Source organism: Macaca thibetana, chromosome 8 (genome assembly GCF_024542745.1).
Source record: "Macaca thibetana thibetana isolate TM-01 chromosome 8, ASM2454274v1, whole genome shotgun sequence".
In the NCBI taxonomy this organism is placed as follows: domain Eukaryota; kingdom Metazoa; phylum Chordata; class Mammalia; order Primates; family Cercopithecidae; genus Macaca; species Macaca thibetana.
In genome coordinates, this window is record NC_065585.1 from 4,313,281 (window position 1) to 4,325,335 (window position 12,055).

The following is a 12,055-nucleotide window of genomic DNA, read 5'->3' on the forward strand; positions in this document are numbered from 1 at the left end:
GAGAAATTGCCTATTTAGGAGAAAGAATGACATTTACACCAGACTTTTCATCAGCAGTGCTGGATGCAAGAAGATATTGGAACAGTATCTTCAAAGGACTCAGGGAAAATAACGTGTACCTTAGAAGTCTATATCTGATAAACTGTGAATCAAGATAATGTGAAATGAAGGTATCTGCAGAGAAGTAGTGACATAGAAAGCTAATAGCATGGGCTGTCTTTGAAACAATTAGATGATATAATTCTGCATGGAAAAAAGTGAGCCCAGAAGAAGATACTGTAACAGGATGCAAGAGACAGTGGTCCATTGTCATACTTGCTGCCTTGTATGCTGTCTTGTACCTCTCTTAATGTCCCCGTAGTCTCTTGAATCTACCACCATGATTTAATCCAACTTTCTGCCTATTCTCCATCTGTCGCCATCCTGTGATTGTTCTCATTCTAGATTTGCAACCTTAGTGCTACCCAGCTGTCAAGCTGTATCCCTCCATCTTGTTCTCTCCTAGACAACCATTTCAAACCTCCTCCACTTTCATGAACTGCAGCACTTGAAGAAGTCCACACATTTCTATGTCTTCCCTTTCCCCAGCATTTGTACCTCACTTCTCTGTCTTTAAACTTCTTGCTACAAAATAACCACCCAGTGCTCCTGTCAAAGGGTTACCTCATCTTTTAGTCACTTAGATCCATTTGCAATCATCCTTTATTCCTCTTTTGCTCTCAAGCCATATCCAATACATTAGCTAATCCTGTCCACATTATCTTCACAAATATATCCAGAACCTACCCATTTCATATCGCCTCCACTGCTACCCCTTTCTTTGAGCTCCTCTCCAGTAGCTGCCTTAAAATGTCTCTTCCATACATTATGGCATGGTATCCTAACTGACATCTTGTTTCCCTACTTGCTCTCCTTAGTCTGTTGATAACCCAGCAGCCAGAATGATCCTGGAGAGATAAAAGCCGGAGTACTTCACTCCTCCACTCAGAACCTGGTTTCATTTAGTCAACATGATCCTTCGAGAGTCTCACCCATCTCCTCTACCCCATCCCATCGTGCCCTGTCACCTTCTGTCCTAGTCACTCACTTTTTCTTTGTTTTCTGTTTGTCTAACATGCCAATCACTGAATCAGTGATTTGCTTAAAACCCCCCAAGAGCTCCCCATTTCTTCCAGACTAAAAGCCAGATTCCTTTTGTGGCCTACAAGGACCTACAGGATCTGGCTGCTTGCTTGTTCTCACTCTGCCCTTACTAATTCTGCCTCCAGGGACATCCCAGTCTAAGAATGCTCCCTTATGGCTCACCATTTCTGTTCTTCTGTCATTGTTTTATTTTCTTCAGATCATTATTATTGACATTGTCTTGTACTTGATTTGTTTGCTCATTTATTAGCTGTTTTCTTCCCCAACTTCTCAAGTTCTGTGACATCAGGGATCTTTGTACTTCATGGTATTATTGCCAACGTCTTCAACAACGTCTAGCAGGCAAACACCAAGTGCTCAGTAGGTATAGGTACTTTTGTTGAATGACTATATGGCATCCAAGGCGAAATGGAATATTTCTGACAGAAATATGTTAGGAGAATTGGCCACAGAAGTAGAAAGCCTTAATTGACAACCACAAATATATTGATTTAATAGCCAAAGATTATGCCTATTCAAAGCGATACCCCACTTTACTGATATCTCTATCAAATCTTTGTACCTAGCTTACTTTTTAAAAAGACATTACAGGGATGAGAACAAATAATTTTATGCCCATACACCAGGCAAGTACTGGGCAAATACCATATGATGGTGCTTAAGATTGCACCACCATTGAGTTCTTGGACAGTATTCTTATCACATTCAAAACCCCTTAAAACTTTTCTGACTGGTACATCGAATTTTTCTAAATATATAGCATAGCCACAGGTTTCAGTACTACTCATGAGCTAGTAGGGAATGGTTGGTAAATCTGAATCTGTAATAATTGTAAATGGAAAAAAATCAGTTCATGTAGTTTGCTAAAATATAGGTGTGTTGGGTTGGATTAATACTAATTACTGTTACCAAGCTGGTAGTGAGAAGACTAGCAATGGGAAGTAACATTGTGTTCAATTTAAAATCATCATTCTGATGGTAATGGGAAAATTTTCAGTGATTTGGGATTCTGCAAGAACAAACTGTGCTATAAACAACTGGTATCTGTAGGGGAAGGGAATTCTTCAGGGAATTTTCCCTGAGTTCGGCCGTAGGGAGGTGCCTGGAGGACTTTTTAGAGCAGTCCAGTGGTCTTCAGTGTTTATTGTTAGGTGTCGTCACTGCACACTTCATGTTTAGAAGTGTAAGCTGTTCTCTCTGATAGAGGAGCAGTGAATGTGTATTTAAAAACATTTAAAAACAATTAATTGATTATTAATAAAAATCAGTTAAACATTGATTATTATGAATTCAAATAGTTTTGATTCTAGAAAGGACTATGAAGGTCTTCTCTTCCTTTACAGGATGGAAAGTATCATCTAGGAAGAAAGCTAGAAAGGAAAGCTTTAAGAAAAAGCATAAAAGCTGTGTTAAGGAGAAGAACCTAAGCTAATAGAGCATGAGAAAGAGAAACATTTTGATTTCAAAATCCTTAGAGATAGTGATGATTGAGGTAGTGATTTCCCATAGGTAGAATGTTGGCTCCTAAAGATGCCTGCATCCTAATCCCCGGAACCTGTGCAGATGTCCTCTTACGTGGCCAGAGGTACTTTGTAGGCGTGATTAAGGCTACAGACCTGAAGGTGGGGAGATGATGAGTCCTTCACTGCAGTGGGCCTTTTATTACTGTGGTCAGTGGGAGGTGAATATGAAAGAAGGATCAGATGCAACATTGATGGAAGGAGAAGACCATGAGCCAAGGAGTGCAGGTGCCCTGTAGAAGCTGGAAAAGGCAAGCTAAGAGCCTCCAGAAAACAGCACGTCCCTGCTGACATCCTTATTTTAGGCCAGTGAGACCCATTTCGTGCTTGTGATTTACAAAACTAAAAGGTAATGCACTTGTTGTGTTTTAAGCCCCCAAATTTGTGGTGATTTATTACGGAGGTAATAGGGAACTAATACAGTGACCGTGGACCATCAAGATAAAAAAGTGCATTCTTTGTCTTAGAAGACTTTTAGAAGGACTCCTAGTTTAGTACTGGACCAAGAGGAGGAAATGTACTAGGTGTTGGAGAACAGGATTTGAATTTCTGGATCTTGTTTTTTGATAACCCAGTGATGAAAGCCTCCAAGAAGAATGATAGGAATCCCTTGGTTTTCTAAAGCTGAAGAGTATCTGAAAGAGAAACACAATGAGAAAAAGAAACACTATACTATAGAAGAATCAGTAATGATGATTATATTTGGTAATTCTTAGGAAGCAGTAAGGAGATGAACAGTGTCATCAATGTGTGTTGCTTCAAATATCTCTTCTAGTAATAAATCTGAAAATTAAGTGTGAGGCTATAGCTAAAAATATAAAATATCCCTTTTTGTCCCCTTTTCCCCACAAACCACTTAATATTCATTTACACATATTCATTGTCATGTCTTTGTCCTGTGAGACTCTAAGACATCTGAGGGTCAGGATTGCATCTTAACCGTTATTGTGTCACTAGCATCATGCATGTAGTGGGCACTTCAGGTGTTCATGAATAAATGAATGAACATTCATGAAAGAATGAACATGGAGGAAAGAGTCATGTAACCTATTTCGAACAGTGGTGAAGGTCATTTGTTTGAAAGTACTATCTCAAAGGTAAGTGGCTAAATGGAACCAAGCAAAATAATAAAAACTTTCAGAAATGAACAAAACTATGGCCTCATCTCACTAGTGAATAATCAGGGAAATTAAACCATCATAACAACAGTAAAGTACCTGTGGGAGTTTTTTTGGTCATCAAATTGATCATCCTAAGATTAATTTTACTCATTATTAATGTGAGATAAATTATACTTTGTAACATTATGCATCAAGTATAATTGGTATAGTTTTGTTGATGGGCAGGAAGTTTGGTTGTACTTATCAAAATGTTTCAGTTAAAGGAAATTTTGCCTGTTTCTATGCAGTGGTCATAAATACTTTTGATGACAGCTAGAAGAATGTTCATAACAGTATTTTCATTTACACCTTCCTTTCTCCCTCAGAACAAGGAAATCTTTATTCATCAGTAGTAAAATGACCTTGCACATTTAATGTTATGTTTCTGATAAGATACAGGCATGATGTAAACACTGGCTTCTTTTATTTTAACCTTAAAAAGAATCCTTTTACCATGAATGTCTATATGAGAATTTAATCAGAAAAGTTGTGTATTTCTGACACTTGGGATATGAGAGACAGGTTTCAGAGTAGCCAACTGTTGTTTTGTATTTCATAGGACCATATAGATGTGTCTTCAAAGCCACAATGAGAAATTTAAATTTAATTCTGGTACCTTTAGTGGCATTTTAAACACCCATGTCCTATTATCTTTTTAGAGACAGTCATTTTTATTCTAAATGTATGCGTGTGTGATGTGAAAATGGGGCACTTCCATATGGCAGCACTGTAGAGTTGGTTGAGTATACATTCCTCACTAAATACATAGTTTTCAGAATTATTTGTTGAGTTATCCAGACCAGATATTTAGTTCTCAAAATTACTTAAGTTACTGAGTATATACATTTAGCACCACATATTTAAGCACTTTGTATATTTGTAATGTTTGCCGTTACCCAGAGAAATTTATAAGCGTGCTAGAGAATGAGCAGTAGTACAGAGTGCAATATGGATGCATAATGAGAAAGCAAAAAATGAAACAGAAGGTAATATCTGTGTGTTTATTGCTTTTCACTATTCCATGGAGAGTGAAAATTGAAAGCTGGTTTACTCATGAGGTACTACTGTATGCAAAGGCAGTGTTACTCAAATCCACACTTGAAGTCACTCTCAGTCTCTTCAGGCAGCATGATCAAGTGAATGTAATAAGATTCTCTCTGTTCCATAAAACTCCAAGACAGAAACCTACCTTTCCCTAACAAATACCACGGTTCTGGGCTAAGCCTCTTTGAGACTGGTTTGCTGCAGGTCTCCTATATGTGTGCTGTGAGTTCAGAGGAGATGAAGTGACTTTTTCATGGGGTCACTACAGAAGGCAACCAGAGAAGCTGGGCTTTTTCTTAGGATGTGAATGGTGACAATTATAAGAAATGATTTGTGTTCCTCACTGCCTTATATTCAACATCAGTTTATGGAATGATAGACCAAGTGACCTGAGGCAGATGTCTAGAGACCAGTGTAGACATTGATCGCAGCTCTAACAAGAGAGAGCTGCCTCTTGAATTGGTAGTAGTAGTGAGTTGTGGAGCAAGGAGACTTACTGACCTGTGCTTTACCAAGGGTAACTAGTGTTGGTGTGTACTAGGTGTTGACCTGGCAGAGCTGGACAGGGAACCAGGAGCTTTTGTGGGAATTTCGCAGAGGTGCTAGCTTCCATCCTTTATAGTTCAGGGATTTGTGTGTTGTCAAGAAGCTGCAGAAGTCACTTCTGAGAGAATTGTTAAAAGGTGCTCCTTTCTCTAGGCAAGTTTCCCACCCCAGAGTACAAGGTTTAAAGACTAGAATGTGGACTCTCTGCCCTCGGCTGGACATCCTTGTGTAGGTAGGGTGCTATCATTTACAGTGGCCCTGTCATGAATTCTGGGCCTTGGATCAAAAAGCCAGGAAGAACATTTTATGCTTCTGTCAGTTCCACATAGGAGTATGTAGGCTGTAAGCATCCTTCCTGTCCTGATGAGAATTAATCATCTTTATGAACCTGTCTTTGACTCTTCCAGCCTGGTCTGTTGTTCATGCTTTCTCTCTTGATACCATGTTTACTCCCTTTCTTTGTCCCTCTCTCTGCCACTTCCTGTGCTTGATAAACAACTTTGTACCTGGGATTGAGTTGTCTGAAAGAGAGATTGACTCTACCACTTCATTCACTCAGTGCCCTGGCAGGTCTGCCACATACCAGGTGCCAGTATCGGGAGCCCAGCACAGCAGCACACGTCCCCGATGTGCATATAGTGGGTTTTGGACAGTTTTTGTATATGGTACATGTTACAATTTGTCTTAGATTATGGAGAAGACTGGGGATAATATCCTTTATTATGATCAGCAGCATTGTGCTGTAATAAAGCAATACTTGGTGAGTGCAGGAACTTTTATGTATGTCTTACAAGTTTTATTATAACTTCAATTAATTGCAATTCTAAAAACTAGTGATGATTTTCTTTCATGGACATTTTCATTTTAATATCAGCATCATTTAAAAAAATACTTGTCTTATCACCTAAAAGATTGAGGTCACAGTTGGTTGTGATTTGCATACCCTCATGTAAAGGGCAGCAGATGGTTCTGTCATGTTCCCAAATGAGTCTTCTATACATGCTGCCCACTTAACAACATATTCTCCCATGGCCCTCATACCTAGGTAGGTACAGGGCAAGAGTCAGTTCTAACACTTAACCTGTCCATTGCTCCAGGAGAAATTTCACCATCTCTAAGGAACATTCCCTGATGACCTCATTCAAAGGTGACCTTCTCCTCTGAACTCAAGGGAACACATGTTAGAAGCATTAGATTTGGGAATATTTTTAAAGAGCAAGTAATAAACTGATTAAGCCCTAATTCAAAGAACTTTTCATGTATCTCCAGTGTCACCAGAAACATAGCCTTAAGTGTGTGTTCCTGAATGTATGTTTTTTAAAAAAATGATTATGAATGTTGCAGCCTGGTCTTGAACAGTATGATCTCCCTGTTCTAGAAAGTATAACCCCTTCCTTGGGTCTGGACCTTAGAAAGTAGTAACTGAAAGATAACTGGTGTGCTTTGATAGGTTTGGGGGATGATGATAGTGGAATTGCAGAAATGTATTTTTAAGTTTACATGCCTTGTTAATGACGAAAGGAGATAATCTCTTTATGTTTTCTTTTCTAAAACTTCTCCTTGTTCTTGAAAATACTATTTCAGAAACAAAGATTCCTAAGTCATTTATTTAACTTGATATTCTCATACTAAAGATTTCTGATAATTGACTAAAAGAAATGAATATTGCATTACTTTTTAGCATATAGTTTGTTTTTTTTTTTTTTTTTTTTTTTTTTTTTTTTTCAGTTTATAACAGTCATTCTTGTGGGGGGTATGTTTTAGGGCATCATTCAGAAGATAGTGGACAGTCACAAAGTAAAGCATGTGGCCTGCTATGGATTCCGCCTCAGTCACCTGCGGTCAGAGGAGGTTCACTGGCTTCACGTGGATATGGGCGTCTCCAGTGTGAGGGAGAAGTATGAGCTTGCCCACCCACCAGAGGAGTGGAAGTAAGATACAAACCTGCTTTGGTGTGATGCACACTTGATTTCTTTTGCTTTTTAAAAACATGCACAAGATAACAAATGTATATGTTTAATTTCCACACTGCTTGTCATTCATTACATCTCTGGTATAAATAAAATTGGTTAGTAATTATTAACCAGTGATCTCTTCTAGACCTGTAGTCTAGCTTTTGGATATTATTAACTATACTTTGAGCCATCCGATTTCAGGCTTCTGTGATGGTCTTTTGCTAGCTGATTTCTCACAGTGCTACTTTGTTTCAACCTTTGCTCCCAGTAAAACTCAAATCCTATATATATATATATTTATGTTTTCATCCCTTGTCATCCTTTTATGGAGCAGGAGTTGCTATCACACCTAAATACCTTATTAATGGGCTACATAGTTTGTTTCACTATGCCGTGTAATCTAGAGCACACCTACAAAGAGTAAGTGTATATTTGATATTCACATGCAATGTTAAAATTAGGAAGTAATGTCTTAGTGACTCCTGTTGAAATGTTAAGGAAAATAAAATTATTTCAGGGCAAATTAAAAGAATTCCCTATAATTGTTCTTTTTCTGGTTCTCCCTAATAATTTTTTTTTTTTTTTTTTTTTTTTTTTTTTTTTTTTTTACTATTAAGCAACTCAAGTTGTTAGTAGGAAATTGTACATCTAAAATACATTTGAGAGAGGTGTAACTTGTAAAAATGGGCTTCTTTTACTAGGGCTCTAATTTTTATAGGTAATGCTACAGAAATAAAGACAATTGTAGATTGAAGAGTGCATTCAAAGGGTCAGTAACTTTGAAGGATCTAGATTAATTAGGGTAGACATTTTAAAAGAAAAAGCATGTTTAGGTGAATAATTTTTGTTTTTTGAGACAGAGTCTCGCCCTGTCACCCAGTCTGCGGTACGGTGACATGAACATGGCTCACTGCAGCCTCTTGGGCTCAAGCGATTCTCCCACTTCAGCTTCTTGGGTAGGTGGGACTGTAGGCACACACCACTACGCCCAGCTAATTTTTGCATTTTTTGCAGAGATGGGGTTTCAGCATGTTGCCCAGACAGGTCTCAAACTCCTGGGCTCAAACAGTCTGCCCACCTTGGCCTCCCGAAGTGTTGGGATTACAGGTGTGAGCCACCATGCCCAGCCTGAATAAATCTTATGTTGAATAACACCCTACCCCAGTTACAGAGTTCATCAAAGAAATACAGTTGTATTTTCAAATTTGTCAGATAGCTGGTACCGAGTTAACAAAATACTCCTTGAGAATATAGTTTGGTTGGTTCACATCAATGGCTAGAAAAGATTTGACCTCCAGCTATTGAGTCTGTTTAAGCAAGTAAGCATTCCAAAACAAAGGATATGTAAAAGTTAGATTAAAATACCTGCAGGGTTTTGTTTTGTTTTGTTTTTTGAGATGGGCATCTTGCTGTGTTGCTTGGGCTGGTCTTGAACTCCTTTACTAAGGTGATCCTCCTGTGTCAAGGTACTTATTTAACACAATTATATTATCTTGGTTTATATGGACATGTCAGATGCCGACTTTGTCATAATGAAGTCCTTAGTGCTCAATAAAATGGCCATTGAATCTAAATCTCTTAGTAGATTGTTGTTGTTCTTTTAAGCCAATTTATTTACTTTGTTTCAAGTAAAATTGAATAGGCACTGCTTTACTGACTGGGTCTTGAATCCTCAAAAGGAAGAAAAATTTAGATGGGGTTATATAGAAGTTCTCATAGATTGACCCTACTAGATTAAAGGATGATCAAGATATCGCTCCTCATAATAATACTAATGATGATGATGACATTGATGCCTTGTCATCATGAGTGGCTGAGCCAGGGACTCTGCCATCTGTCTGCTTCTTACACCAGAAAACTTAAATATACATTTCATTTTACTGTTCCCAAACCCTATGAGTTAGAGACTATCGTTGTTCTTATTTTACACATGAAAACAAAATTGATAAACTTTTAGTTACGTAGTTTGTGACACAGCTTTTGATTTGAATTTAGCTGTCTGGATTCATAGTACAGGTTTTTAAAATTAGATTGCCTATCTCAATATAGGAATAATGTTGTCTTAAACGCTCTGAAAATGTAGCTAGGCTTTTAAGATTAGTGAAAGTTGGCCGGGCATGGTGGCTCACATCTGCAATCCCAGCACTTTGAAAGGCCGAGGCAGGCAAATCACTTTAGTTCAGGAGTTCAAGACCAGCCTGGCCAACATGGGTGAAACCCTGTCTCTACTAAAAATACACAGATTAGCCAGGGATGGTGATGGGTGCCTGTAATCCCAGCTACATTGGAGGCTGAGGCAGGAGAATCACTTGAACCTGGGAGGTGGAGGTTGCAGCGAGCTGAGATCATGCCATTGCACTCCAGTCTGGATGACAGAGTAAAACTCTGTCTCAAAAAAAAAAAAAAAAAATTAGTGAAAGTTACATGCATAGTAGGTAGAGATGATGACAGAAGAAAATGTGACAGATAAACTGATGAGGTATTTTCAAGAGTTATGAGGGTTAATACTGATGGTTCTGTATATTTCAAAGGGGAGGAATTTAAGTGTCATTAAGGAGCAGGAGACTATCAAAAATAACCAAGAGAATTTGGATAGTCCAAATAGAAGTTCCAGAAATCATAGGATAGATAAAATAGCAGATTAGACATAGCTGAAAAATTAGTAAACAAGACAAAAAATTTCCCAGAACATACCACAGAGATGAAAAGATGGAAAATGTGAATGTAAGTTGATGTAACATAAAGAGTAAGAAGGTCAACCCATTCCTAATAGAAACTCAAGAAGAATAAAAAAGAATGGGGAAGAGAGGAGATAATCCTAAGAGATAATGGTTGAGAATATTTTATAATCAATGAATGACATGAGCCTTCAAATACAGGATTAACATAAAATCCCAAACAGAGTCAATAAAACTAAACTGATGCTTTGGCAGATTGTATTAATAGTAAAATATTGTTGTACCAGAGAACACAACAGGATGACACCCAGAGAAAAATTCAGACTTTTCAACAACAATAATAGATGCCAAGAAAATAGTGGGATAATATGTTCAGAGTGGTGGGGAAAGTAGCTGGCAACCTGTATTTGTTTGCCCAGTTAAATTGCCATTCAGAACAGGGTGAGATAGAGGCATTTTCCTCAGAGGATTTACCACCAAAGGAACCTCTGACAAAAACACTTTAGGAAAAACGAAAGTGATCTCTGAAGGGGAGGGTCTCGGATGCGAGATGGAAAAAATTGGGTAGATCTAAATATGCATTGGCTCCATGAAATAAAATAGTAACTGAATTTGAAGAACTCACACATAAAATATAAGCAGAAAGGGAACAAAGTATATCAGACAAATAGTAACCAGGGGGAAAAGGATTATACCCTGTTAATATCATGTGAAAAAAATTGTAAACATCTTTTAAAGCATCATTAGGCATGTAGAAGGCAATTACAATACAAGCTATTATCACCAAAAATTTAATAAATATTCCTCACTTAGCTTCCTGGATACCAAACTGCTTTGGTTTTCCTTCATTGACCATTCATAGTCTTTCTGAACTGTTTGGCTTTTAAATGTTGGGGTGCTCCAGTAACCTCTTTTCTTCTCTTTTGTTCTCCCTACACCTGCCTTGGGCATTATATCATACATTTGATTGGATGGAGGTGGGAAACTGATAAATTAGTGCAATAACTCAGGCAAAAATCCTAAAAGATGGTGCAGTAGGGGAATAATAATAGAAGTGGTGAGAAACAGTTGTACAGGGTTGTGTTTTTAAGGTGGGAGCTGATGGGATTTGCTGATGTATTTTTTAGAATGTAAGCCATCCAATTCTATTTGTAAATCATTTGGGCTCAGAAACTTCCAGTAGTTTCTCATCACACTCAGAGCATACTCTGGAGTTTCTGATGACCTCACAGTCCTTATCTCCTTCTGCTCTTCCTCTTCCTCCTCCACTCTGGTGACATTGGTCCCTTTTATTTCAGTTTTCCTTCCATTAAATTCTTTAATATATTTTAGAGTTCTTTCCATAAATACTCAAGTTGGGATCTGATGTGATGGTTTCTTCTCTATTGCCAGACTTTTTAGTTGTTGAATAATATAGCCCTTCATCTTAATTAAGGCTTTCTTTGTCTCACCTCCCTTTTTTCCTTTATCTTTTACAACTTTTCACGTATTCAACTCTAGCCCCCTGGCTTTCTTATTGGGGCCTTTGAACTTGATGTGACTCTGCTGAGTATGTTCTGCCTTTTCCAGGCATGGCTTGGACCTCCTCATTCCAGGAATGTGCTTGAATGTCACTGCTTCCCTATGGTCTCCTACTGGCTACCTAAAGAGCCCACTGCCTACCTGAAGCTCCTTGTGTTTTTTCATCAGCTCATATAGTGTGTTAATTTTTTACAGACTTCTGAAGACTGATATTATATATGTGTTGTCTATCTTTCTTTCTCAGGGACTTTGTTTTCTTCACTCCTCTATTCCTGGTTCTAGTCATGTCTGGTATACTATAGGCACCCAATAAACAATATTTGAATAAAAACTGAATAAATAATATACTGATAATGCATGTGTAAAAGAAGCCCAGACGCAAAGTAATGTGATGGTATAGAAACTTGTTTTCAACTAGGAACCAAACAATATTAGCGTAAGTTAATAACAGTATTACCATATTAACACATGTTGTTTACTGTGTGTCA

General features: G+C 37.9%; 1 protein-coding gene across 23 annotated transcripts in view; it reads left to right on the forward strand.

The window, feature by feature from the left end:
- PTK2 (protein tyrosine kinase 2) overlaps positions 1-12,055 on the forward strand; it is a 356,647-nt gene that overhangs the window by 115,044 nt on the left and 229,548 nt on the right. For 19 of the 23 annotated variants that reach the window (XM_050801647.1, XM_050801642.1, XM_050801644.1 and 16 more), the window contains one exon: positions 7,178-7,344. The exons of the other annotated variants lie outside the window; for them this stretch is intronic. In XM_050801647.1, coding sequence (XP_050657604.1) covers positions 7,178-7,344 — 167 coding nt within the window. The remainder of the gene's footprint in view (positions 1-7,177; positions 7,345-12,055) is intronic. 23 annotated transcript variants of the gene reach the window in all.